Below are 24,225 nucleotides of genomic sequence, written 5' to 3'. Positions count from 1 at the left end.
CCTCCCGTGAACTAGCAAAACCTTAATATTAAGTATGCAAATGTGTGCCCAGTTTGCATGATTCACGCAGGTCACAGAGCCCGCCTTTTCTCAATGCAGGAATTTAAAAGGTGCACGTAAATAAAGCACGGAGCAAACAAGCCTTGCCTATATAACCTTTCAGGCAATAGGAAACAAGGTGGCATTTATTAAGCATCCTTGCAGTGCATGCTGGCCAGGAATGTATGTCCATCTTACCTGCTGGGCCCAAATCCTCCCACCTGGGGTTCTGAGCTCTGGATAAATCACACAACCAATGCTGTGGCCCTTAATTCTGCTTTCACTCTCTGGTGTGCTTTCTGGGGCAAGGCAGCAAGGTGTTCCTTGCTCTTCTGTGGCCTTTCAGGTCCCCCGGTTGCAGCGATGGAGGCAGCAAAGAGGAAGACGAGGAGTTTGCCAGGTTGTGCGGGGCCAGCGAGTCATGGAAGTGGGATCCGGGCAGAGGATCAGAAGCTGGTTGGAAGAGAGCTAAGCTGGGAGGCTACAGAAACCTCAAGGTAACTCCTGGTGGATGCAGAATGTCACAGAGGTGGAAGGGGGTATGTGCAGCTGGGAAGGTGTGACGAAAAAGTTGGTTTTGCTGGACAGATCGGAACAATTAAGTGTTTCTTTTTTCTTTCTTTCTTTCCCTGCCAGCATATGGTTAATGAACAGCAGCCTCTGATTGGCTGTGGTTGCAGGAAGGAGAGTATAAAAGGAGAGGATTTGAGGAGAGACAGTTAAGGGGTTAGGAGCAGGGGCGCAGTGAGGGTGGTGGGGGGGCGGGCCGCCCTGGTCAGCGCTCTGGGGTGGGGGTGACACTTGGGGTGGGGCCACCGCCCTGCCCCCCGCGATTGGCGGCGCGCGGTGTCTGGCTTGCTTGCTTGCTTAGCCAGCCGCCAGCACCTGCTTTCCTTTTTTAATTATTATTAAAGGGCTTTTCTCCCCGCTGTCAGGGTGGAGCTGCCGGGCGGCCAGCGAGGAAGAGGGGTGTCACGCTTGTCACAAGGATGACACCCCATCCTCGCTGGCCCGCCCCGCCCCTTGCGCCTGTGGGCGGCTCCGCCCGGCAGCAGGGAGAAAAGCCCTTTTAAAAAAAGAAAAGCCAAGGCAAGCAGGCTGTCTCCAGATCGATGAGCAGAAAATAATAATTTTGAAAGAAATCCCGATGAAATTGTTAAAGAAAAGAGTAAATTATAAATATTTGGCGGGTGCACTGAGTTATAACAAAATCCCTTAGCGCTGAGAATATCCTGAAGGACTATCTTTTACACATAAAGGAAGAAAATAGGGACACGGGTGGCGCTGTGGTCTTGGGCTTTCTAATTGGAAGGTCGGCGGTTCGAATCCCCGCAACGGGGGTGAGCTCCTGTTGCTCTGTCCCAGCTGCTGCCAACCTAGCAGTTTGAAAGCACATCAGTGCAAGTAGATAAATAGGTACCACTGCAGCTGGAAGGTAAATGTGTGCTCCGTGCGCTCTGGTTTCCGTCATGGTGTTCCGTTGTGCCAGAAGCGGTTTAGCCATGCTGGCCACATGACTTGGAAAGCTGTCTGTGGACAAACGCCAGCTCCCTTGGCCTGAAAGTGAGATGAGCCCCGCAACCCCATAGTCGCCTTTGACTGGACTTAACCGTCCAGGGGTCCTTTACCTTTACCTAAAGGAAGAAAACAAAGGGGTTGGGATCCCAATGACGCAGACAAATTCTGGAGAAAATATGGAAAAGAATTAGCAGGAGAAAGGGTGTTTGGTTTGGAAGAAGAAGAGTCAACAGAGATCAAGACGAGAGACAAATAAATAAAGAACAAGATGGCGTTGAAAATCTTAACTTGGAATGTAAATGGACTTAATAATAAAACCCAAAGGAACAAGATTGAACATGTGGTTTAAAAAGTTAAATTTGAAAGTGATTCATACATGTTGCGAATAACGAAATACATGTTGTGAATAAACACAGAGGGGTTTTGATTAATTAAAGATTGGGAAAGGACTTTGTAGCCTCTGACGTAATAAAGAAGAGAGGAGTGGTAATGTATATAAAACCCAAACTGGATCCAAAGCAACTATCGGAAGACGAGCAAGGAAGAATATTGATAACTCTGATAACATCACAAGGAGAAAAAAATATTTCTAATAGGTGTGATGATAAAAATCAGTTTAAGGAACCGCAGAAAGAGGAGGAAGGAAGTTAAGTTTTGAAATATTAAAATGACTGGAGGGCGCTGAGTTGGGTAAGACTGCAAAGTACGAACGAAGGTGTGATCAAAAGAAACCCAACATTTAGGGCGGGACTTAGGGGTTTGTTTGCTTAAAAACAATAATGATAAAAGCCTTTGTTCAACAGGAGTTGGAATTGGAAGAAGAAAAACTGTCGCAGAAAAGGGCCCAGATCCATGAAGCTGATGTGTCCCTGCAGAGTGTCCTCCAGCAGAAAAAGGTACAGAGCCAAAACTCTAGTGGGAGGGAGTTCCACAGGCAAAGGACATGGTCTAGCTAGCCAGTGCACAGCCTGCTCTAAACTACCCATGACCTGGAAGGGGGACGGCAGAGGAGCGAAACCCACGACTTTCCTCCTCTTTCTAGCATGTCGCTCTGGAGCTGGAGACTTTTCGGGAGGCCCTGGAGAAGAGCCAGAGGGAGGCAAGGAGGCTGCAGTTGCACGTGGAAGAGAAACGGAGCCAAGCGGATGAGGCCAGGTATGTGGGGCAGGGGTGGCTAGGGGCAGGGCCTTAGCTAATGGGGGTCGGGTCTAGCTGGGGTCTCAGACCCGGGTGAAGCCTCTAGGGGGCGCCACTGAGGCTCCCAGCTTGCCAGGTGGGTGGGGGCTTCCTCCAACCATGGGCCCTTCTTGTGACTCCAGAGTCCAGCTGCTGAGCACTGGAGGGGTGCTATTTTGCAGGCGGAAGCTGGAAAACCTGGAAAACGATCCTCCTTCCCCCTTTCCCCCTGTCTGTTTTTGGAACTGTGTGCGAAAGAGAAATCCTGCAAAGTTGAGGACGTGAAGTTTTGTTGCTTTCTTGTTTTGCTCCCCTCAAAGAAGATTGGGGGCAGCAAACGGGGAGGAATAAACAGCACTATGAAAAATGGGGTGGGAAGTTGATAAAAATCAAAAGAAAAGCTTATTATGTATTGGAGTGTATACGTGAAACTTTTGAAATTTAATAAAATATAACTTGCATGGTGGGGGAGTGGGGAACCATTGACTCCCCCAAAAACCTCAGTGATCACACAGAGGTGTAAGGAGTCAGAGTCAGTAAGGGACCACGAGGGTCATCCAGACTCTGCAACGCAGGAACCTTCTTGTTGTTTCAGTTGTTACGGTTATCCTTGCCATTATTTATTTCCTATGTAGGGTCTTGAAGTGATTTCACAATAAAAGTGCTATACGAGACAGTTGCAATTTGTTAAAATACAATGGCAGAGATATCAAAATAAGAAATCATTATAGAGGTACTTCGGAATGCTGAGCCCAGCGCCCCTTGATCCTCTGTTGCCAGCCTGAGGCCACAAGGTCCTTCTTTTTTAAAAAATAAATAAAAAATAAATACAGTTTAATATTCCACACATTTATCATATAAAAGAAAACCCACCTTATGACTTCCCTCAGCTTCCCCTTCTGGTTCGTTAAATATTAGCTACTTCTGCTTAATTTATTTTCCCTTTTTTTGTTAATCTAATTAAATGCTCTTATATTCCTAACTTTACCATATTTCCCTTCCAATTGTATCTTACACTTAAGTAATTCCCAAGTTGTTGTTTCTTAATCTTTACATTTGTTTTCTTTTTTTTTTATAAGAATTTATTGACCTTTTTCTTATAACAACATATACCCACACCCACACCTACAATTAAACAAATACAAAACAAATACACTGATAAAACAAATACAAACAGTGTCAAGTTTTCTTGTTGCATCTTTTCTTTAAGAAGAAAATTTCTATTTCCATATCTTGACCATTGACTTCCCCTGCCCTTTCTCCTTCGAGTTCATATCCTTAATCTATTTTATAACCATTTCTCCTGAAATTCAAATTCAATTATGTAATTACACACAATTATATATTCAACATTTAACTAACAATACATCATCGTAGTAATATCTCATCATAATTCTTCTTCCATTAGAATCTTCACCAATCATTTGTATCATATCTATCTCTTCTATCCTTTAAACTGCTGCTAATAACATAGTAACTCAAAATATCTCCTTTCATATTCAAACAAAAAATAAAACAAAAAGATTGTTGACAGTATTCACCCTCCGATTTCAAAATTCCATGACAGGCTACTTCAAATTTTACTTAGTGTTTCACCCCACACCCCCTCTGTCCATTATTCTTCTCCTGGTGGCATCAACACTGAATTTCCCTGTGGCTTCCCTCTCCAAGCGTCCACAGATCCAGGCACAGTCCAAAACTCTCCTTGCCACGAGCTCCAGGATGTCCATCTCGTCGTCTCTCAGCTTCTCCGGTTCTTTGTAGCATTCCTTTTCTTCTTGTAAAAACCATAATTCTCTGTCCCTGGCCCCCGAGCTCACACCTCGGGGACTGGATATAACAAATCTTACCGTCGCCTTGGGACTGCCACCCCCAAAAGGCGAGTTTCTTCTCCGAAGTAGCTCACTCATTTCTCTCCATCTTCCCAGACACCCTCTCAGCTCTTTGGCAAGACTTTCTTCCAAAGTATTAAAAGTTTTAAAAGCCTCCTCTGTGGGCAATTGGTTCTCTTTCAGACCCCCACACAAGACTTTGACTTTCCTGTACAGCAGTTCCACCTTCAAAGCAGTGAGCCTCTGTTCGTCCGTTAGTCCAGAGTTCAGTACCAGTTCAAGGACGAAGCCCAGCATGCTGGCAGAGGGGGAGGAAGTGGGTATCAAATTTCTGCTCCTGCCTCTCTGTTCATCGCCATTTTCCTGAACTGGAGCGCAGATACCGCAACTTTAAATGGAGATATTTTCCACTAATTTACTTCCCAAGAAAAAAGTTTGCCAGTCTCATGTATCAATTTTAAGCACATTGTAACAGTCCTGTAGCAGCAGTCGCTCAAATTGGTTAGCTTCTTTAACTCGAAGGGAAGAAGGCAGGCTGCCTTTCTCCTTCCCCCCGGATCGTTCCAAAAGCTCGATTTCTGGTCAAATTAGTTACTCACGACCACCGGGTTCCTTTGGCTCCATTCTTCAAAGGTAGAACTAAGACGCTCACCGCGGGCTTTGTCGCCGCATTTGCATCCCGGTTGGGGCATATCCCCGTAAGCCCGGCTCCGTTGTCCCTTCACCCCCACTCCCCCTTTACAGGGGGGGCAAGGGAAGGGTTCGGAGCCTCCGTGGGCGCAGCCGGGGAGCCCAGGGTGCGGGACGCTCTTCCCGCACCCCAACCGGAGCCCCGCTTTGCGGTTGCGGGGCTCCTAACCCCCGGGATGGATCGGGCGCCTCGCAGCCGAAGCAGCCCCGACCACCCGCTATGGCGTCGCCAGCCGGAAGTCCCCTTTACATTTGTTTTCTTAGTTGTAAGTGTTTACTCAAATCCTGCTAATGAGTCCATTTCTTTACAGTGTTTCTGTAAACACAGCATAAACGATTCCCAATATTTTTTAAAGTCTCTATTGTCATTGTCTCTAAGTCTTCCCGTAAGTTTTCACCATTTCTGCGTATTCCATAAGTTTAACTTGCCATTCTTCTTTCGTTGGTATCTTATCATCTTTCCAATTTTGGACTAGTAAAATCCTAGCTGCTGTTGTAGCATACATGAATACATTGGTACCTTGGGTTAAGAACCTAATTCATTCTGGAGGTCCGTTCTTAACCTGAAACGGTTCTTAACCTGAAGCACCACTTTAGCTAATGGGGCCTCCCGCTGCCGCTGCGCCGCCAGAGCACGATTTCTGTTCTTATCCTGAAGCAAAGTTCTTAACCTGAAGCGTTATTTCTGGGTTAGCGGAGTATGTAACCTGAAGCGTATGTAACCCGAGGTACCACTGTAACTCCTTCTGTTCTTTTGGCAATCTGTGTCCTATAATGCCTTACAGGAAAGCTTCTGGCTTTTTAACAAAAAGGTCCACATGGTCCTTCTCCCTCCCCATATCACCTCCTTCCCACCCCTGGCATTTCCCCCCGCCTGACCTGCTGCTCTCTGTGACTCAGGGCTGATCTGTTGCTCCTGGAGTACAAGCGGGAAGCCTGCCTGAGGGACTTGCTGGCGCTGGGGCAGGAGCTGAGCATGCTGAGGACCCAGAGGAGCCAGCATGGGGCTGCCCAGGCAGACGTAAGTGGCAAGGGTTGCAAAGCCTCCGGTGGGATCTCTTCCATTGGCATCAAGCGAAGACACAACTCAAGTATTGCTGGTATCTCTTTAGAAGCTTTCTTCCAGCCTGAGGGCCGTGCTTCTTCACGGGCAACTTTCTGGAGGGGGCCTGATGCCAATGGGGCGGGGCCAAAGTCAAAACTGGGCGGAGCCATGGCTGTGCCCATACCTGTTCTGCAGTGTGCGGCAGTCGAGCCATGCAGATGTTTCTGCGCACCCCATTCTCAATGCAAGCAAACAAGAGCATCGTTGGTACACTTGCCCGTTTGCTGTAATGCTCTTTCAGCAGGGAGTGTTTTCCATCTTCTTCTTTGGCGATACCTCGTAGCCGAGTAAGATTGTCTTCCATAAACACGGTCTTAACAGTGAGTCCGTAAGTGACTGTGGGAGCCAGTTCTGGATCCACACGTCCTTCCGCAGTGGAGACATAGGTTTCCAGGTGGGAGTTGATCACAGTGAGGGTTTGCCAAGCGTGCCTTCCTCTTAGTATGTTTCTCCCTTTCGTCCTGAGTTTGAGCGTCTTTGTTATGTACTGAGTTGAATAGGATCCAAAATGCAGCAGTCTGATTGGTCCTAGAACAATAGGATTGAGATTGCAGCAGTCTGATTGGTCCCAGAACAATAGGATTGAGATTGCAGCAGTCTGATTGGTCCGCAGGAGCCACCCAATCCAGCTCCAGGTGGAAGTGAATCGGCACTCCGATTGGCATACAGGAGTATCCCGGAATTAGCCAATCACGTGGGGCCCATTGTGTAAATAGTGTATATAAAGCAAACGTTTTGGGGAAACTGCATTCCTCACTACTATGAGCTGAATAAAGAGCATGAAATTCACACTTGACTCTGAGTATATTTCAGTCTTCAAAGCCCATAACACCTTTGGTAAAGGCTGTTCTCCAATTGGAGCGCTCACAGGCCAGTGTTTCCCAGTCGTCGGTGTTTAAAGATTTGCCTTGAGAGAGTCTTTGAATCTCTTTTGTTGACCACCAGCATTTTTAAGTTCGGAATAGAGTAGTTGCTTCGGAAGACGATAATCAGGCATCCGCACAACAGGACCTGTCCAACGAAGTTGATGTTGCTTCAGCATCGGGGGGTGGGGTGTCCCAAAAGCCCAGTTTCACCGGTGAGAAAGCCGACTCCTGCATTGCCACAAGCTGACAACCGCCAGGCTGTGGGGAGGCTAGCCAGTTTGTGGACCAGAATGCCCTTAGCAGGCAACGGGCCTCTTGAACTCCTGCTGTCTCCTCCAACAGGTGTCTCGGTTAGCCGCCGAGAAGGAGGAGCTGAAGTTCCAGGTGAGCCAACTGGAGGGCAAGCTGTCTTCCTTGAAGCATCAGCTGAGGTCCTCCAGAGTAGAGCTGGCCTCTGTGAAGGAAACCTCAGGGGACGGAGCAGAACCACTGCAGGAGGTAGGAACGCTTGGCAGGCTCTCTAGGCTCATGACATTGGACCTTGGCAGCCATCTTTTAAGGCCCAGTCACCGGGGTTGCTAAGCTAGGGTTGCCATACGCCTGGAATTTCCCAGGCATATTCAGAATACTGCAGGCGGAAGCAGTATTTCCAGGCGGAAACCGCAAAAATGTCCGGGAAATCTGGATCTATAGCAACCTATGTCAGACATGTCATTTTGGGTGATTTTCCTTAAAAATAGCCCAAAGCAATATGGTTGCAACCTGATTTTTTTTAAAAAGAAATTGTAATAAATTAAAGTAATTTGGTTTGATTTGTAATGATTTGGAAAACCAATAAAATAAAATGAAGAAAAAATAGCTCAGAAACTGAGGTTTTTTTTGGCAAAGTTGTTGAGCTTTTCTTTTTCGGGGGAGGGGGACTATTTTAGCTATTTTTAAGGAAATTCACCAAAAAAAATCAACACTTCGGACATGGGTTGCCATACATCTGGGTTTTCCCAGACATTTTTGTGATTTTCAGAAATTCCTCGCTGACGCTATTTCCAATGGGAAAATCCTGGATATATCTGGGAAATCCCGGGCGTATGGCAGCCCTATGGTTGGCTGTGCACCTGGGGAAGGGTGGCAGCTGCGTAAATTTCACCCAGGTCTTACCTGCCGTGTGTCGATCTTCCCAGGGGTCTTCTGCACCAGCTTTGCGGCCTGCTCACACCAAGAGAGGCCACTGTTGTGTGACTTCCTCCAAGCACAGGTTGCTGCAGGGGCCAGTGAGGCAGGCGTGCGGCAGGGGCTGGAGCGGAGGATCTCAGCTCTGCAGGCAACCCTTGAGGAGAAGGAGCTGGAGCTCTCGAGGCTGCGCCAGACCACCTCTGCCTTGGAGGCTGAAAAGGCATCTTGGAGCGTCACTGCGGAGAGCCTGGCAAAGGAGCGCAAGAAGCAGCTGGACTCGTTGCGGCAACAGAAGGTGGCTTTTCGTTCGGGGGCTGGGATTTGCAATTGTGTGCGTGGCGACTTTGTTGCTCGGTCTAACTATGGAACTCCCTGCTGCAGGAGACGGGGTGGCCCCAACTGGGGTGGCTTTTAAAAAAAGGATCGGACTAATTCAAGGAGAAGAGGGCAATCGATGGCTACTAGCCACAGTGGCTGCACTCTGACCCCATGACCAGAGGCAGCAATGCTTCTGAATGCCAGTTGCTGGAAGCTGCAGGAGGAGAGAGGGCTCTTGGGCTCAGGTCCTGCTTGTGCGTTTCCCAGAAGAGGCATCTGGTTGGCCGCTGTGAGAAGAGGATGCTGGACTAGAAGGGCCATTGGTCTGATGCAGCAGCCAGGCTCCTTTTCAGTTCTTAGGTACAGTGGTCGCTTGGTTCTCAAACTTAATCCATTCCGGAAGTCCATTCCAAAACCAAAGCGTTCCAAAACCAAGGCGCGCTTTGCCATAGAAAGTAATGCAAAATGGATTAATCCGTTCCAGACTTTTAAAAATAACCCCTAAAACAGCAATTTAGCATGAATTTTACTATCTAACGAGACCATTGGTCTATAAAATGAAAGCAGTAATCAATGCACTGTACTATAAAATAAATAAGACAGTATTGTAGATGATAAAAATTAAAATGATTTTTCCTTACCTGCACTGATGATAGTTATTGTTTGGATGGGGGGGGGGCTTTTATCCATTTCCGCAGTCACACAATCAGTCAATCAATCAATCAATCAATCAATCAGTAGCTGAACTGGGTTCCACACAGTCACAAAAACAAACGAGCCGAAAAAGCCTCAAAAACTCAAAATAAATAGCAAAAACAAAAGCGCCAAACTTAATCCGTTCCGGAAGTGGGTTTGACTTCTGAAATGTTCGAAAACCAAGGCACAGCTTCTGATTGGCGCAGGCACCCCGGAAACAATAGCCGACAGCCGCATCGGACATTCGGCTTCCGAAAAACGTTCGAAAACCGGAACGCTTACTTCCGGGTTTTCGGTGTTTGAGACCCAGGGCATTTGAGAACCAAGGTACCATCGTAGATGCAAAAGGGTGGTACCGCCACATGTGTGTTAGGGAACCCCTCACCAGACAGCTGTGGAGGCTTCTTTTCTTTTCTACAGGAGGAAGAACTTACTCAGCTGCAGGAAGAGCTGGAGGGCAAAAAGCAGCAAGCCCTGCGAGAGGTAGGCACGGCAGCTCCCCTTGGCTCCTTCCCCGCGAGAATGTCCCTTTCGTGAGCCCCACTGCAAGGAGGAAACGGGCTGAGCTTCACTGCCTTAGTTGTGATTGGGGTTTGGTTTGGTCCGTGGCTGTTCCGCAACCACGAAACCCAAATCCTGCCTTTGGATTAAGCCGTTTTAATTATTCTATCTAACACAGGTTATATGCTGCTTGGTTGTAAATAGAACATGGTTTATTAAAAAAAATAACAACCACCCATTAAAATTCTCCATAAATTACAAAGTTAAAAAACAGACATTTAAACATTTCGAAATATAATGGAAATCAGCAGCTGCCTGTTTGTATCGTGCAACGTCTTTGGTATCTCCAGGAGGTGTTTTGGGGGCCGTTCATTGTAGGCTGAGAGTTGTGCCCAGAGTTTTTCTCTACAGTCCTTAGAGCTAGGAAGCTGCTTTTGCTTCTTATTTTCTGCAAATTGAATTTTTAAATTTGTATTTTAATCTGTTATTTTAAATTGATCGTTTTTATGTTTCTTGCTGTGATTTTAATTGATGTTAGCCGCCTTGAGCCCGGTTTTCTGGCTGGGAAGGGCGGGGTATAAATAAAATTATTATTATTATTATTATTATTATTATTATTATTATTATTATTATTAAAAAATAAAGTTGGCTTCCCCCCCCCCCCAAGTGCCATGATCTGCCCAGCATGAATTTGCTGGCACAACTACTGCCTTTGCTAACCATCTTTTCGTGGGTGCTGCTGTTGGGAATAGCAGGGCATCTGCTTAGGTTGCAGAAAGTTCCAGGTTCCATTTCTGGCAGTGTCCCCTGTCCAAAACCCTGGAGAGCTGCTGCTAGTCAGTGTAGACAGTACTGGGCTAGACAGGCTAATGGTCTGACTCAGTATAAGGAAGCTTCTGATTTCAATCATCCCTTTAATTCAGAACTTTGAGGGCTGGGAACTTATTTTTATTTTGAAGGAAGGGCTGTAGCCCAGCGACAGAGTACCTGCTTTGCATGCAGAAGGTCCCGGGTTCAATATCCAGGGAAGATTGGGGGAAAACTCTCTGCCTGAAAATCTAGAGAGTTGCTGGCAGCCAGTGTAGGCACTACTGAATTAATAGGATTAATGGTTTGACTCAGTATAAACCCCCATCGTTCAGCTCGGACGCTGAGGTCCAGCTCTGAGGGCCTTCTGGCGGTTCCCTCACTGTGAGAAGTTACAGGCAAAGGGCCTTCTTGGTATTAGCACCCTCCCATCAGATGTCAAGGAGATACACAACTACCTGACTTTTAGAAGACATCTGGAGGCAACCCTGTTTAGGGAAGCTTTAAATGTTTGATGTTGTATTTTGTTTTAATTTGTTGGAAGCCATCCAGAGTGGCATATTTTTCTTATTATTTCTCGTTGTTGTTGTTTTGCAGTGGCTCTTTGACCAAAAGCAGCGTGAAATGTGGCATGTTCTGACTGATTTCCCTCTTTCTCTCTCTCTCTCAGCTTGCAGAGAGCCTGAAGCAGGCAAAAGCCAGAGCCCTCCAGGAGCAAGCGGCCAAATTTCAGAAAGAGACAGATGACCTTCGCAAGACCATAAAGGTGGCTATTACCCACCATGCCTTGTGGCATGGGCTGCTACTGGGCTGCTCTTGTGCTAGCAATAACATTTCTATCCCAACTTTTTTTCCCCAAGGGGTTAACTTTTACCCCCCACAACAAGCTTATGACTGTGCCAGCAGTACTAAACTAGATGGACCATAAGCCTGACTTTGTCCAAACTGGATTCTTAGGTTCTTAAGGCAGGGGTGGAGAACTGCAGACCCAGAGACCCAATGTGGCCCCTCACGACTATCCATCTGGCCCTCAGGTCAAGCCACCTTGCTCCGCCCACTTTTGCTCTGGTCCCGCCCACCACTCACATGCGGCACCCAGAAGATTGCCCACATAGCAATACGTCTCTCAGGCTGGCAATGACTTCTCGACCCTGTCTTAAGTTTAACCGCTGGTCTGGTTTAATTCTGTGGGCTTTTCTGCTTTCTTCCTAGGAGCGAGATGCTGAAATTGCCCGGCAGCGGAAATCTATGGAACAGCAAGCCAAGGAGCTAAAGCAGGAAGCTCAGGAAATGGTTGTTGTTGTTGTTGTTTGCATTTTTAGCCCATTCCTCCTCCTCATGGCAAACAGATTTTAAAATAAAGAATTCTTTCCAGTAGCACCTTAGAGACCAACTAAGTTTGTTCTTGGTATGAGCTTTCGTGTGCATGCACACTTCTTCAGATTCAGAAAGGAAGCAAGAACATTCCAAAACAGTTTGAAACATTTGAAAAACAACCACTATTCAAATGTTCCAAAACATCTAACGCATTTCTTAACTGTCTTTTGGGTGAAAATCCACATTGTTGATGGTGAATAAAGTCCTGTAGTTTAAAGTTTTAGCTTTGATTTTATTTTATTTTTTTAAAAAGGATGCTTAGATTTGTTAGGAGAGGCCCTCTGTTCCCCTCGCAGAACTGCAATCCCCAGAGTTCCCTGGGAAGAGGGAGTGATGGTGAAAACTGCTCTGGGGGTCATTGCTCTTCGCTGTTCTTCTCAGGCTCAGAAATCACTGCTCCAGGAACAGAAGAGCCGGGAGGCCGAGACGAGGGCCGCCCTCCAGATGCAGCGCAAGGCCCTGGAGGAGCAGGAGCGGAAGATGCAGGAGGAACGCCAGGAAGCCCTGGAGAAGGAGAGGAAACTCAGCCTGGCCTTGCGGGACGAAGCAGCCGACCTCCGCAAGGTAGCTGTTGAGAGCGATTTTGTGATCTCCGTGACAGCCACTGGCAGAAGGAGCGGGATGGAGGGGGAAAGATGTGCCTGGACCAGGCGGGAATAAACTTTTGCAGTCGTGAGGGGCACATTCTTTTCTATGGTGCATTTGGGGGGGCCAGAAGAGCAGTATCTTCATTCTGTAGGCAACATTGCAGCCATGCAAATATTTTCCCTATGCACACACATCTTCATCCAGGCCACCAAGAGCCATTGCCAATTAAAAGGGTAAAAGAGTATAATTTATAATGAATTGGAAAAAAAATGTTTAAAAGCACCTTTCCAAAACAAAAAAACAAAACAGAGTCTTTTTTGTTGGGGATAATTCAAATGGAAATTCCCAAGTGTCAAAAAAGGTTATTTATGTACACCACTATGGCGGCCCGTGTTTTGTTAGCCCAAAAATGGAGAACGGGCGAGGTCCCAACCAAAGAAGAATGGCAACTTAAAACTGTTGGAATATGCGCAGCTTGCGGGCCTATCTTAGAGAATCAGAGAAGAACATTCGTCTAAAGAAGATTGGAAAATGTTTATTGAATATATGGGGGATAATTGTGTACACTTGAAAACGTTGGCAGCATTAAGATAAATTCAACGGGGTAAGTAAGTTTTGGTGGAAGAAACAATGGAATGCTGAATGGCAGCGACGGCCAACTTCCAAGAGACTGTGATCTACTCACACAATTAAAAACTGGCAGTGATCTAGCCCTTTTGGGGGCGGTTCAGGTCAAAGTTGTTGAGCTTTTTTTAGGGGCAAAAGCCCCGTTTTTTGGGGGGGACCAAGGTGAAGGAATAAATAGAAAAAGAAGTTGCTCACCAAGAGATTGCTAATGAGACAGCCTCACAGCAAGAGCTCCGACTTCCAGTATAGCGTTCGAGGGGGCAGGGCGAGGGGTTGGGGTCGGATGGAGGAGCAAGCGCTCGACAGAACCTCTCAGGGATCGACCAGTAGATCGCAATCGACCTGTTGGACATCCCTGCTGAATGGTTTAGTTTATATAAAATATGCAGGGATTTATTGCTATGTAAAATGAACCATGGAAAGAGAAGAAGGGAAGACATTGATATTTTAAGGTGGTCTAAATGAATATTTTAAATTGTAAAACAGAGTGTGTGTGTGTGTGTATATATATATATATATTTGTTATCATTTAAGCCACAGATCGGATAGCTCCGTTGGTTAGAGTGCGATGTTGACAACACCAAGGTCACAGGTTCGATCCCCTGAAGGACAGCTCCATATTCCTGCATTGCAGGGGGTTGGGCAATTCTGTGGCAGGGAGAATAGCAAATGTGGCCCTCCAAGGCTCTCTTTCTGGCCCTTGAGACTTTACCTAGGCCACACCCCTCGCTGGCCCTGCTTTTCACCCTCCTTGAGTGTTCACACCTGGCTGCAATGTGTATTTGAACTCCGATCATGCCTCTTGCTTGCCTGCATGGTGATCCATTCGTGATCACTGGAATTTGCAAGCCGTGGTTTCATTTAAAATTATATGTATTTGTGTGGGGGGAGGGGAGTGGGGAGCTGAGGAACCCCTGGTTTGTGCATGTCCAAAGATAAGAGTCGTTGCTCCACCCACTTTTTTGCCTTCTGCCACGCCCTCTAGTGGCACGTGACCCCAGAAGCGTTGTCCACAAAGGGATGCAGCCCTGGGGCTTATCTCCTTGGACTGAAGCAGGGTCCCCACTCAGGGGCGGAGGGAGCCAATCTGCCGCCTGGGGCGGCAAACTTGAAAGGCACCCCTCCCCGTGTGCACGTTGTGACGTCACAACGCGTGCGCAGCCTCCTGGGTGGACTGTGCATGTGTGGACATGCGCATGTCCACCCAAGATGGCAGGCGCGATCGGCCGGCACCCCTTCCGTGCGGTGCGGCAACCTTTAAGGCTGCAGCGCGTGAATAGCAGCACAGACGCTGTGCTGCTGTTCGCGCGTTGCAGCCTTTTAAAAGTTGCCGCACTCGATCACGGGGGTGGGGCCTGCCCCCAGAGTGTCACCCTCCCCAGGGCGGTACCTGGGGCAGACTGCCCCCCGCCCCCTTGCTCCGCCCCTGTCCCCACTCCTGAGAGGGAAGAAGGAGAGAGCAGGACAGGGATGTTTGCATTAAAACCGCTTCTCCTGGTGTGTTTTTTTTCTGCCCTAGAGGATCCAGGTGTTGGAGGGCGAGGCTCGGGAGAAGAAGGGGGCCATGGAAGACCTCCGGGCTCTGCTGCGGGCGGAGAAGGCAGAAGCCCTGAGGAGGCTGCGAGAGGAGCTGGAGTTGGTGAGCGGGGAAGAAGAACCCACTTTGTGCACTCTGGGATCCCCTTCCCACAGAAACAAGAGTTGTAGATTCAGGATGTTAATATAGGGGGGAAACTGCTCCTTTTCCCTTATGGGGTATCCAAGAGCCTGTACGGAGTCCTTAGGAGAAAATAACAGAAGCTAACCAGAGTATATTGAGAAGCAGAGCGACTACTAAGCCTGATCTTTATTAAACTGTTGCAACGGGGTTCCCACTCACCACACGCAGGAGGGAGGAGAGAACCCTGAACAATGGTGCACAAGCTCTTATATAGCGGCCCAGAGTGACTGGGGAAACTCAGCCTGATGGGCGGGGTACAAATATATTATTATTATTATTTATTTATTAGACTTTTGAAATTGCCCACCCTGTAGCCAGAGACCACCCCCAAGATCAACATACATACATCACAGAAGGAGGCGGTCTACAGCAGAAATCCTGTCTGCCAGGATACCTGATAATGGTCACTGATTGCATTAACCTGGGCAGTCTGGCCATTTTTTTTGTGATGGTTCATATTTAAGTTCCTGAGTCCCAGATCACAGGCTCACCCTATTCATACACAAATACGCCCTTAAGACAGGATTTTTAAGCAAAAATACAATGGGAAAGATTCCCCATTTCCTTCCTCCTTGCAAAGAAATATTTGAGGTCTATTTGGGAGAGTCAAAATGGCTTCAGGATTGCTCTCCTGTACTATTTCAGACATGTGGTTTATATACTTACGTATGTGTTTGCCTTGGTACATTTTGTGGCAGTCACCTGGGGATTACGATGAGGAATTATGTAATATGAATCATATCATTTACTGGGCCTGATTTCGTAAAGCGTAAGTTTCTGATAAAATCCCACGAGGCTCTTTCTGATAAAATCCCATAGGGCTCTTTCTCTCTTCCATTCTCTCTAAGCGGGCAGGTCACATTCTAAGTTGTGGTTTGCTGGGACCAGGTGCTGCATTTCCATTTGCCAGGCATTCCTGTGATAAACTTAGCTCTTTGATCCTCAAACCCTGGTAAATAATAAGGGTTGTAATGCCGGGACGTTTAAATCTCACTTCCCTGCTACCCTCCTGCTATCTTTGTGACTTCCCTGTTCCTGGCCATCTATTCCCATCCTTTGATTATCTTGTCCTTTGATGTGTGGGAAGTTTCTTGGGTCTCTCATGAAAGTCTTTGTTTACCTGAGCCTACCACGTGAAGACTCCTTGAGGTGTGTTGGGTGAATCTGATTGTTGTTGTTGTTGTTCAGTCGTTCAGTCGTGTCCGACTCTTCGTGACCCCATGGACCAGAGCACGCCAGGCACGCCTATCCTTCACTGCCTCTCGCAGTTTGGCCAAACTCATGCAGTGGCTAGTTTGAATTCTGTACGTTCTCCCTTTGTTTTAATAAAGGAGCCTGGGTCGGGGGGGGGGGGAGAGAAAGGATTTTTTCTCTCTCACTCTGTCTCAGAGCCTTGCTGGTCAAGAGCTCAGTCTCTCTGTTTTGTTCTTTCTAAATCCTTTTCTCACTTGCACACATGCAAACCCCACACAGTGGTGATTTCCCCATGTTTTCCATGTTGCATTCGGAACGCAACAACATTTATGAACATTTAATTTATATTTGGGACCGTAGAATCCTTACAATAGCAACAACAGTTTGGCTTTGCAGTTCCACCTCCCTCCTCCTCAAAACCTCACCTTAGCACAGCCCTGAAGTCCCACAACCTGCTATGGACGTGGGGAGCCTGAGGGGCAGCCAGGCAGAAAGGAGAGCACAGACCTGGGCTGATGCCAGGTGTGGCCTGGGAAGCTGCCTTCTACTGAATCAGACCACTGGTCCATCTAGTTCAGTATTGCCTACACTGACAAGCAGCAGCTCTCCAGAAGTTTCGGGCATGGAGCCTTTTCCAAGCCCTACCTGGAAATGCCATTGGGAATGGAACCTGGAACCTTTTTAGCATGCAAAGCAAGTGCTCTTCTACTGAACTATACTGCCCTTAGCCTAAAAATAAATCAAGATTCTAGTCCTTATGTTTCTTTAAAAAAAAAAAAGCAGTTGCATTAAATAGGAAGTCGGTCCATCTAGCTCAGTGTTGTTGGCACTGACTGGCAGCAGCTCTCCTGCGTTTCAGGCAGGGGACATTCCCAGCCATTGGGTACTGAATCTGGGACCTTGTATAAGACTGAATCAGATAAGCGCTGGAGATGCAAAGAGGTGGAGGGGACGTTCTTTCATGTGTGGCGGACTTGTAAAAGGGTAAAAGAGTACTGGGAAATGATCCATAATGAATTGAAAAAAATGTGTAAAAGTACTCCCTGATAATTCAGACTGAAATTCCCAGGTGTCAAAAAAGGTTATTTATGTATGCTACTATTGCAGCCTGTGTTTTGTTAGCCCAAAAATGGAAAACGAGCGAAGTCCCAACTAAAGAAGACTGGCAAGTTAAGTTGACAGAATATGCGCAGCTTGCAGACTTAACATATAGAATAAGAGAACAAGAAGTATGTAGGTTTAGAGAAGATTGGGAAACATTTGTTGAATACAGTGGTACCTCTGGATGCGAACAGGATCCGTTCCGGAGCCCTGTTCGCATCCTGAGCTGTCTGCATCCTGAGCACCGCGTCTGCGCATGCTCGCCGCGTGATTCGGCGCTTCTGCGCATACGCGTGATGTCATTTGACACGACTGCGCACGCGCGAACTGCCAAACCTGGAAGTAACCTGTTCTGGTACTTCCAGGTTTGGTGGGTTCGTAACCCATGACGAACGCAACACGCAGCGTTTGTAACACGAGGTATGACTGTACTGTATATGGGAAATAACTGTGTACAGCTGAAAACGCTGGCAGCAATTAAGATAAATTCAACAGTGTAAATAAGTTACGATGGGTGTAATAATGGAATACTGAATGGTATAGTTTCTGTAAAACGTGCAGGGATTCATGATATGTAAAATGAACCATGGAAAGAGAAGAAGGGAAGTCACTGATATCTCAAGGATGTAAAAATGAGTACTTTAAATGGTAAAGAATTTGGGACCTTTTAGCATGTGCAGCGATGCCTTTCCACACTGATACTGTGTAAATGTTAGCCGTGACAAGCCTGGGGTACATCAGAGATCTCTTATCAAGGCAGCGTGGTTTCTGTCTCTCTCTCTCTCTCTCTGCCTAGGAAAAGCTTCAGGAGAAGGAAATGTGGCGAATGCAGTTGCAGCGGATGGAGGAGGAGCAGCGCCTCCTGCTGGCCGAGCAGCGCGAGACGTCCCAGGCACAGACTGCAAGGGCTGACGGCTCTCTGGCCAGGGAGGTTGCCTTAGCATGCCAGAGACTCCGGGACCTGCTACCCCAAAAGGCCGGCCTGCCCCAGATGCTGCAAGGGTACAAGTTAGATCCAATGGGGAGGGGGGCGGAATGGCATTGCTTTTGCAGAAACACGGAACCCAGCGCTCTTCCTGGGTTGAAATTAGTTCTTTACATTTTATCTCGCCTCTAACAGTCCTAGCCACTTTCTAGCTTCCTGTCTTTCATGGAATCATAGAATGGCAGAGTTGGAAGGGACCCCTGAGGGTCATCTAGTCCAACCCCCTGCAGTGTGGGAATCTCAGGACATGGTTCCCCCATCACCTATGTCTTTGGTTTGTTTGTTATTTTTAACTCTGCAGCCTGATTTCAGGGGGTGGGGAGGCTTTGCTTTTATTTCTCCAAAATAGTTTCACAACTTCCTGTCCTCTGCATATACAGTTTACAGTTTTACTTCTGGTCTTTTGGGTGTTTTTAAAAAAGTTTTTTTTTTTTTTTAAAAACTGTATTATTTGTTGCTATCAGAGAGTTGGCTTCTTATCTTTGGCCCATGTTTAGCTTGCCCATTCCCCCCCCCCCAAGGAGTTCAGGCACACAGTTCCCTCCACCCAACATGCTATCCTCACAACAACCCTGTGAGGCAGGCCGGGACAGTTGTGTTCTCTCTTTCAGCTGATGGGCCACCCAGTGACTTTCACAGCCAGCTGGGGATGAGTCCAACAGCCCAGTCGCTAAACCACAGGAGTACCTTGTTTTTCCCCCACAGGCTCACGTTGGCCTGTGGCTTTGCGGCCTGTTCGTGCGTTACATTTACCTGGAGGAAGGGATTGTGTGAATTGGGGTGGGGTGGGGGGGGGTGACCTACTAAGTGACTGCACTTTCCCCCAAAGACCCTGGAAGTCCTGGCCGCTATCTCAGGCTACCTCTCTTCACCCCCCAAGGAAGCCAGCCCTCCTCTCCTCCAGCCATGCCCTCCGGGCCTTGCAAGAAGTGACAGAAGAAACTCAGCGCTACCTCCGAGAACTAAAGCACGAGGCAGAGGCGCAGAGGCACCAGGCCCTTCAGATCCAGAGGGAGAAGGTAAATGGGGTTGAGCTGCCATCTCTTGCCTGGGGGGGGGGGAGGATATAACAAAGGCAGCCTGGGGGCCACAGTCCCCTGAGCAAGGAAGGTTTGGGATCAATCAGGCTTGCTCCATTAATGATGGGAGAGAAATTGGCTGCCGGCAAGAGCCCAGAACACCATAGTGGAGTACCGTATTTTTCACTCCATAGGGTGCACCGGACCATAGGGCACACCTCGTTTTTAGAGGAGGAAACAAGATTTTTTTTTTCTGGTTTTCCTCTTCTAAAAGCCCAGTTTTTTTGAGGATCAGCTAAAGGTCTTGCAGCTTTTTTGCAAAGGGAAAAGCCCTGGTTTTTTGAGGATCAGCTAAAGGTTTTGCAGCGTTTTTTGCAAAGGGGGAAAAGCGAAGCTCCTTTTGCAAAGGGGGAAAAGCAAAGAGGAAAAGCCCCATTTTTATGGGGTTCAACTCACATTTCTGCAGCTTCTAAAGGAAAGGGAGCCTTTTCTACAGTCTCCAGACAGATAATCTAATCAGCCAGTCACATGTCGCTGGGGAAACAAACAACCTCCCTCTGCAGCACATTCAACAATGGAGGGCGGGGCTGAAAGGGAGCCGGGGACTCTTATCTTTCTCCCGATCTCTTGCTGATCAGCTGCTGAGCGGGGTCCTTTCAACACCCCCTTTTCTCTTTGTAAAATAAAAAGCATGATCCTCTTTTGGCCCCTGGACAATTCAGCTCCAGGTACCACCATTCGCTCCATAAGACGCACAGATATTTCCCCTTACTTTTTAGGAGGGAAAAAGTGCATCTTATGGAGCGAAAAATACGGTATATAACCCCAGCTCAGTAGGAGGCAAATTTTTATACCTCCATTCCAAGTGCAGTCCTTTAATTGTCTGGCCAACTGCTGTGCCTTTTCTGCCATGTCAGGAGCGGGAGCTGAGGCAGCAGCAGCAGAAGCTTCACCTGGAGAACCAGTCAGCTCTGGATGCTCTGAAGGAGCAACTAGTCCAGGTGAGCAAAACACACACACACCAATAGCTCTGCACAGCTGTGGCTGCCTTCCGCTTGATTTTCACCATTGCATTTCATGCAGTGTCAGAGGACCCGGGTTTAAAAGAGCACCTACCCACAGCTGCACGTGTAAAGAAAAATATATTGTTCAGCACACACAGCATTTCTTAAAATTATAAACTAGTCAGTGAAGTAAAGCTCCTCTTCTATAATGCTAGAACTGGTAGGAGCAGGTTCCGTAGTTCTAACTATGCACTGCTTGAAGAAGTATTTTCTCTTTTCTCCCTGGCAACCTTCCAACTTCATTGGTGGCCCTGAGGCAAGGATGGCTACCAATTTGGAAGGCTTTAAAAGAGGATTAGCCAAATTCATGGAAGAGAGGGTGGCTCCACGGTCAGAAGGAAAGGAGCAGGAGGGGAGAGGTGCTGTTGTTTGGTGGGGCTGAACACATCCCTGTAAACTGGTGGTAATCTCATTCCAAAGGCTAGGAAGCCATTCCCAGCTATCAGGAGCCCAATTCTTGTCCCATTTGATGGAACATCAGCCAACCATTCCGGACAAAGGTCAGCCACCATCTGTGGCAACATGGAGCAGGGTTGATGCTTGGCGGTGAAAATGTTTGCCAAGCCTGCAAGTTCTGCTGGGGAGTCAGACAAATTGGCAGCTCTCCGGGGTTTCAGGCAGGGGGTCATTCCAGATCTCCTAGCACCCTTCTTCATGAAAAGCTCTGCCACTGAGCCAGGGCAATCCGGTTCCCCGTTCAGGAGCACCTGGAAGACATTGCCACCTTGCAGAGCAGCTGGGTGAAGGAGACGGCGGGGAAGGAAGACGCATCGCTGCGCCAGCAGCTGCAGAAGGACGGCGAGCAGCAAAGCCAGAAAAGTGTGGCCTCTTGGAAGGGCAGGACATCCTGCCAACTGGCCAGTGAGTTTAAGGAGGAGCTGGAGGCGGAGGTGGAGAGGTGAGGACCCCAGGAGCTATCTGAAAGTACACGTCAGTTGGGAGAACAAGTTACACTATGGTGAGAGGTTTTGCGGCTTTCTCTGTCCCCTTGCAGGCGCCTGTCCAGAGACAAGCCCATGGATTTTCACAGGAACCTGGAGGCATCCGGTTTGGATTTCAGACAGTTCTGCATGGTAAAGGGGAAGGGGTGCTTGGGAGGAGTTTGGCAAATGCCTGCCCCCTTTGGGCAGTGTGAACGATGTGGGAGTCGGGACCCCTGCTCTGTGTACACTGAGCCACTGCCTCCATGCATGCCTCTTGTCCAGCAAGGCTGCAGTGCAGTGCTAGAGCATCAGGGAAGGGGTGTGGTTCAGTGGCAGGGCATCTGCCTTGCATGCAAAAGGTCCCCGGTTCAATCCCAGGTAGGGCTGGGAGAGACCATCTGAAATCCTGTAGAGCTGCTGCCAGTCATGCAGATGTTTCCAATCTAGATGGGCTACTGGTCTGACTTGGGTATGAAGTCTGGGCAACCATCTTGGGGCCACATGCCAGTGGTGGGCGGAGGCCAAGGCAAAAGTGGGCAGGGCAACACGTGTGAGTTTTTTACCTTTGTACGGTAGGTTAGTTTCCACAAACGCTCTCTGCCCTCCACCCAAGGGACACAATTGCAGAACAGACTCTAGCCAGACAAAAGCACTTGAGGGGGGGGTGTATCCTGGGGAAAGTCTGGCAGGCCAGACTGAGACCTGGAGGGCCTCACCCTGCCTGACGTTTGTCTCTCCTAGTTGATGACCTCAGTCCTTTTTGCTGCATTTCACAGCTGTTCCTTCCTCTCTCCAACCTGCTTTCTGCAGGGCCGAAACGAATACCTGCACCCCGGCCCACTCTGTTCTCCGGCGCTGAATGCAGACCCTTTCTCCAGCCAGCGCCTCTTCAGCACCCCAAGACTGCTGCTGCAACTGCAGAGACGAATCCGAGAACTGAGGGCAGAGAATGCCATGTATTGCAGAGCCAGCGCAAGCAGCTGTGGCCGTCTGCGGGGGGATCTCACCTACAGAAGCAAGGTAAGAGCTTGTTTCAGCTCTTGGGGGACAGGGGAGTAGAAAGGGCAAGGTCTTAATTCCGCAGGAGCACTGGAGGGACGGGACCTACTGGGAATTATTTGGCTGAGAAGCTGTTTCAATTTTTTAAGGCGAGTTTCTAGTCCATATGGGGGAGAAGATATGCTTGGAAGTGGCCTGTGGAGAGCCGAGAAACTGGAGATTTTGAATGGCTGTCGACAGCAATTCACTGCTCTCAATGGCGAGCAAAACAAAAATTATGCATTTATTTATATTTTGCGGAGTGTATTATTTTACATAATGTGTGTGCACAGCATATTGCATTTTCCTGTATTTTCCATCATTCCACCTCATTGACTGGCGCTGAATTCCAGCAATACGAGTTTTCTGCCTGATCCACTTTCTCCACATATGCATCATCTTACGCATCCTGCATCCCACGCCCCTTCCTGCATTTCAGAGGCACCCGACAGCGGAGCTCTCCTCCTCTCAGCTGCACAGTAAGAGCAGCTGGAAGTAGAACAGTCTGAGTGGGACAGAGGAGTCACAACAGCGAGGAAGTCGGAAAAGCTTCACTCAGTAATGGTGTTTTGTGCAGAGTACAGCAGAGGAAGGAATAACCGTGACTGGAAGAGCAGATTTCGAAGCCGCTGGTTTGAGGACATCACAAGAGCTCTGAAGCTGGAAGTCCAACTAGCCCAGCATCCTGTTCTCACACTGGGCAACTAGATGTCTCTGGTGGCCAATTGGATGTTTCTGGGAAACCTGAAAGCTGGACCAGAGATACTAGTCTCTTGCAGCAAAGAATCCTGTAGCACCTTAAAGACTAATAACACATGTATCTAGCATAAACTTTCATGGGCTATAGACTGCTCCGCAAATGCATGTATCATCTATAAATAGTAAATTCATTTTTATAATACTAAACAGAGAGCCAGCATGGTATAGTGGTTAGTGTCAGACCTGGGAGAACCAGGGTTCTAAATCCCTGCTCAGCCATTAACCTCCCTGCCCATCACTGACTCTCAGCCTAACCTACCTCACAGGGTTGTTGTGAGGGGAAAAATGGAGGGGGGGTCAAAGTGTTCATGCCACATTGAGCTCCTTTGAAGAAATGTGGGGTATAAATGTAACACACAAAATGATGCGATGGAGAACTTCAATATTTTTTTTAAGTGCTGAGTTTGGGCAGCCACTGGCAGCTAATCTGGTCAGTCGTGTGATTGTGGCTGTAATTGTGCTATGACTCTTTCGTAGCAGGGCAGAGGTTTAAAGGGAAGAGCTATTGTACCTTTGAGGGGGAATGGCAACCAAGGATGGCAAAGGGTCCCTAGCAAGTGGTGATAAATTTGTCAGAATAAGCCTTTATCTTTAAAAAATAATAATAGTAGGATTTCTAATCAAATTTTTGAAATGGAAGTAAAAGTTCAAATTAATGGTGCTGAACAAGAACTAGACAGTAAGAACTGTTGGATAGTGGAACGGTATCCCTCAGAAGGTGGTGGAATCTCCTTCATTGGAGGTTTTTTAGTAGAGATTGGGGGGGCACCTGTCAGGGATTTTCTTTAGCTGCAATTCCTGCATAGCAGGGGGTTGGACTAGATGACCCTTGCAGTCCCTTCCAACACTACAGTTCTATGATTCTAACTGATAAAGAGATCTGGAGATGTCAAAACAAGAATCATCCCAAATCATGTGCTCTCCCTCTTCCCTATAAAGCAGGGATAGGGAACCCTTTTCCCCTTCAGTCTGAATTTTAGTCACAGTGAGATAAGCAGAGTGTTTTGTTGCGTTTTATTTCAGGCTTTGCCAACCTGGTGTCCTTTGGATGTTTCGGACTACAACTCCCATAAGCCCCAGCCAGCACACACACCAGGTGCATGCTTACTTTA

General features: G+C 47.8%; 1 protein-coding gene across 1 annotated transcript; it reads left to right on the top strand.

The window, feature by feature from the left end:
* The first annotated feature begins 2,336 nt into the window (after positions 1–2,336).
* Positions 2,337–23,100, top strand: LOC117039088 (trichohyalin-like). The gene is made up of 17 exons (XM_033136123.1): positions 2,337–2,453; positions 2,600–2,712; positions 6,156–6,276; positions 7,569–7,724; positions 8,479–8,691; positions 9,831–9,893; positions 11,389–11,484; positions 11,931–12,011; positions 12,477–12,659; positions 14,830–14,949; positions 18,122–18,327; positions 19,191–19,329; positions 20,247–20,330; positions 21,095–21,291; positions 21,388–21,466; positions 22,127–22,336; positions 22,794–23,100. Exons 1-17 carry the CDS (start codon positions 2,337–2,339, stop codon positions 22,851–22,853), a joined length of 2,238 nt encoding a protein of 745 aa, XP_032992014.1. The 3' UTR covers positions 22,854–23,100.
* The last annotated feature ends 1,125 nt before the right edge of the window (positions 23,101–24,225 follow it).

The sequence above is a fragment of the Lacerta agilis genome, chromosome 17, assembly GCF_009819535.1.
Source record: "Lacerta agilis isolate rLacAgi1 chromosome 17, rLacAgi1.pri, whole genome shotgun sequence".
Lineage (NCBI taxonomy): Eukaryota > Metazoa > Chordata > Lepidosauria > Squamata > Lacertidae > Lacerta > Lacerta agilis.
The sequence above is the reverse complement of the archived record's forward strand: the minus strand, read 5'-3'. Positions and strand labels throughout refer to the sequence as shown.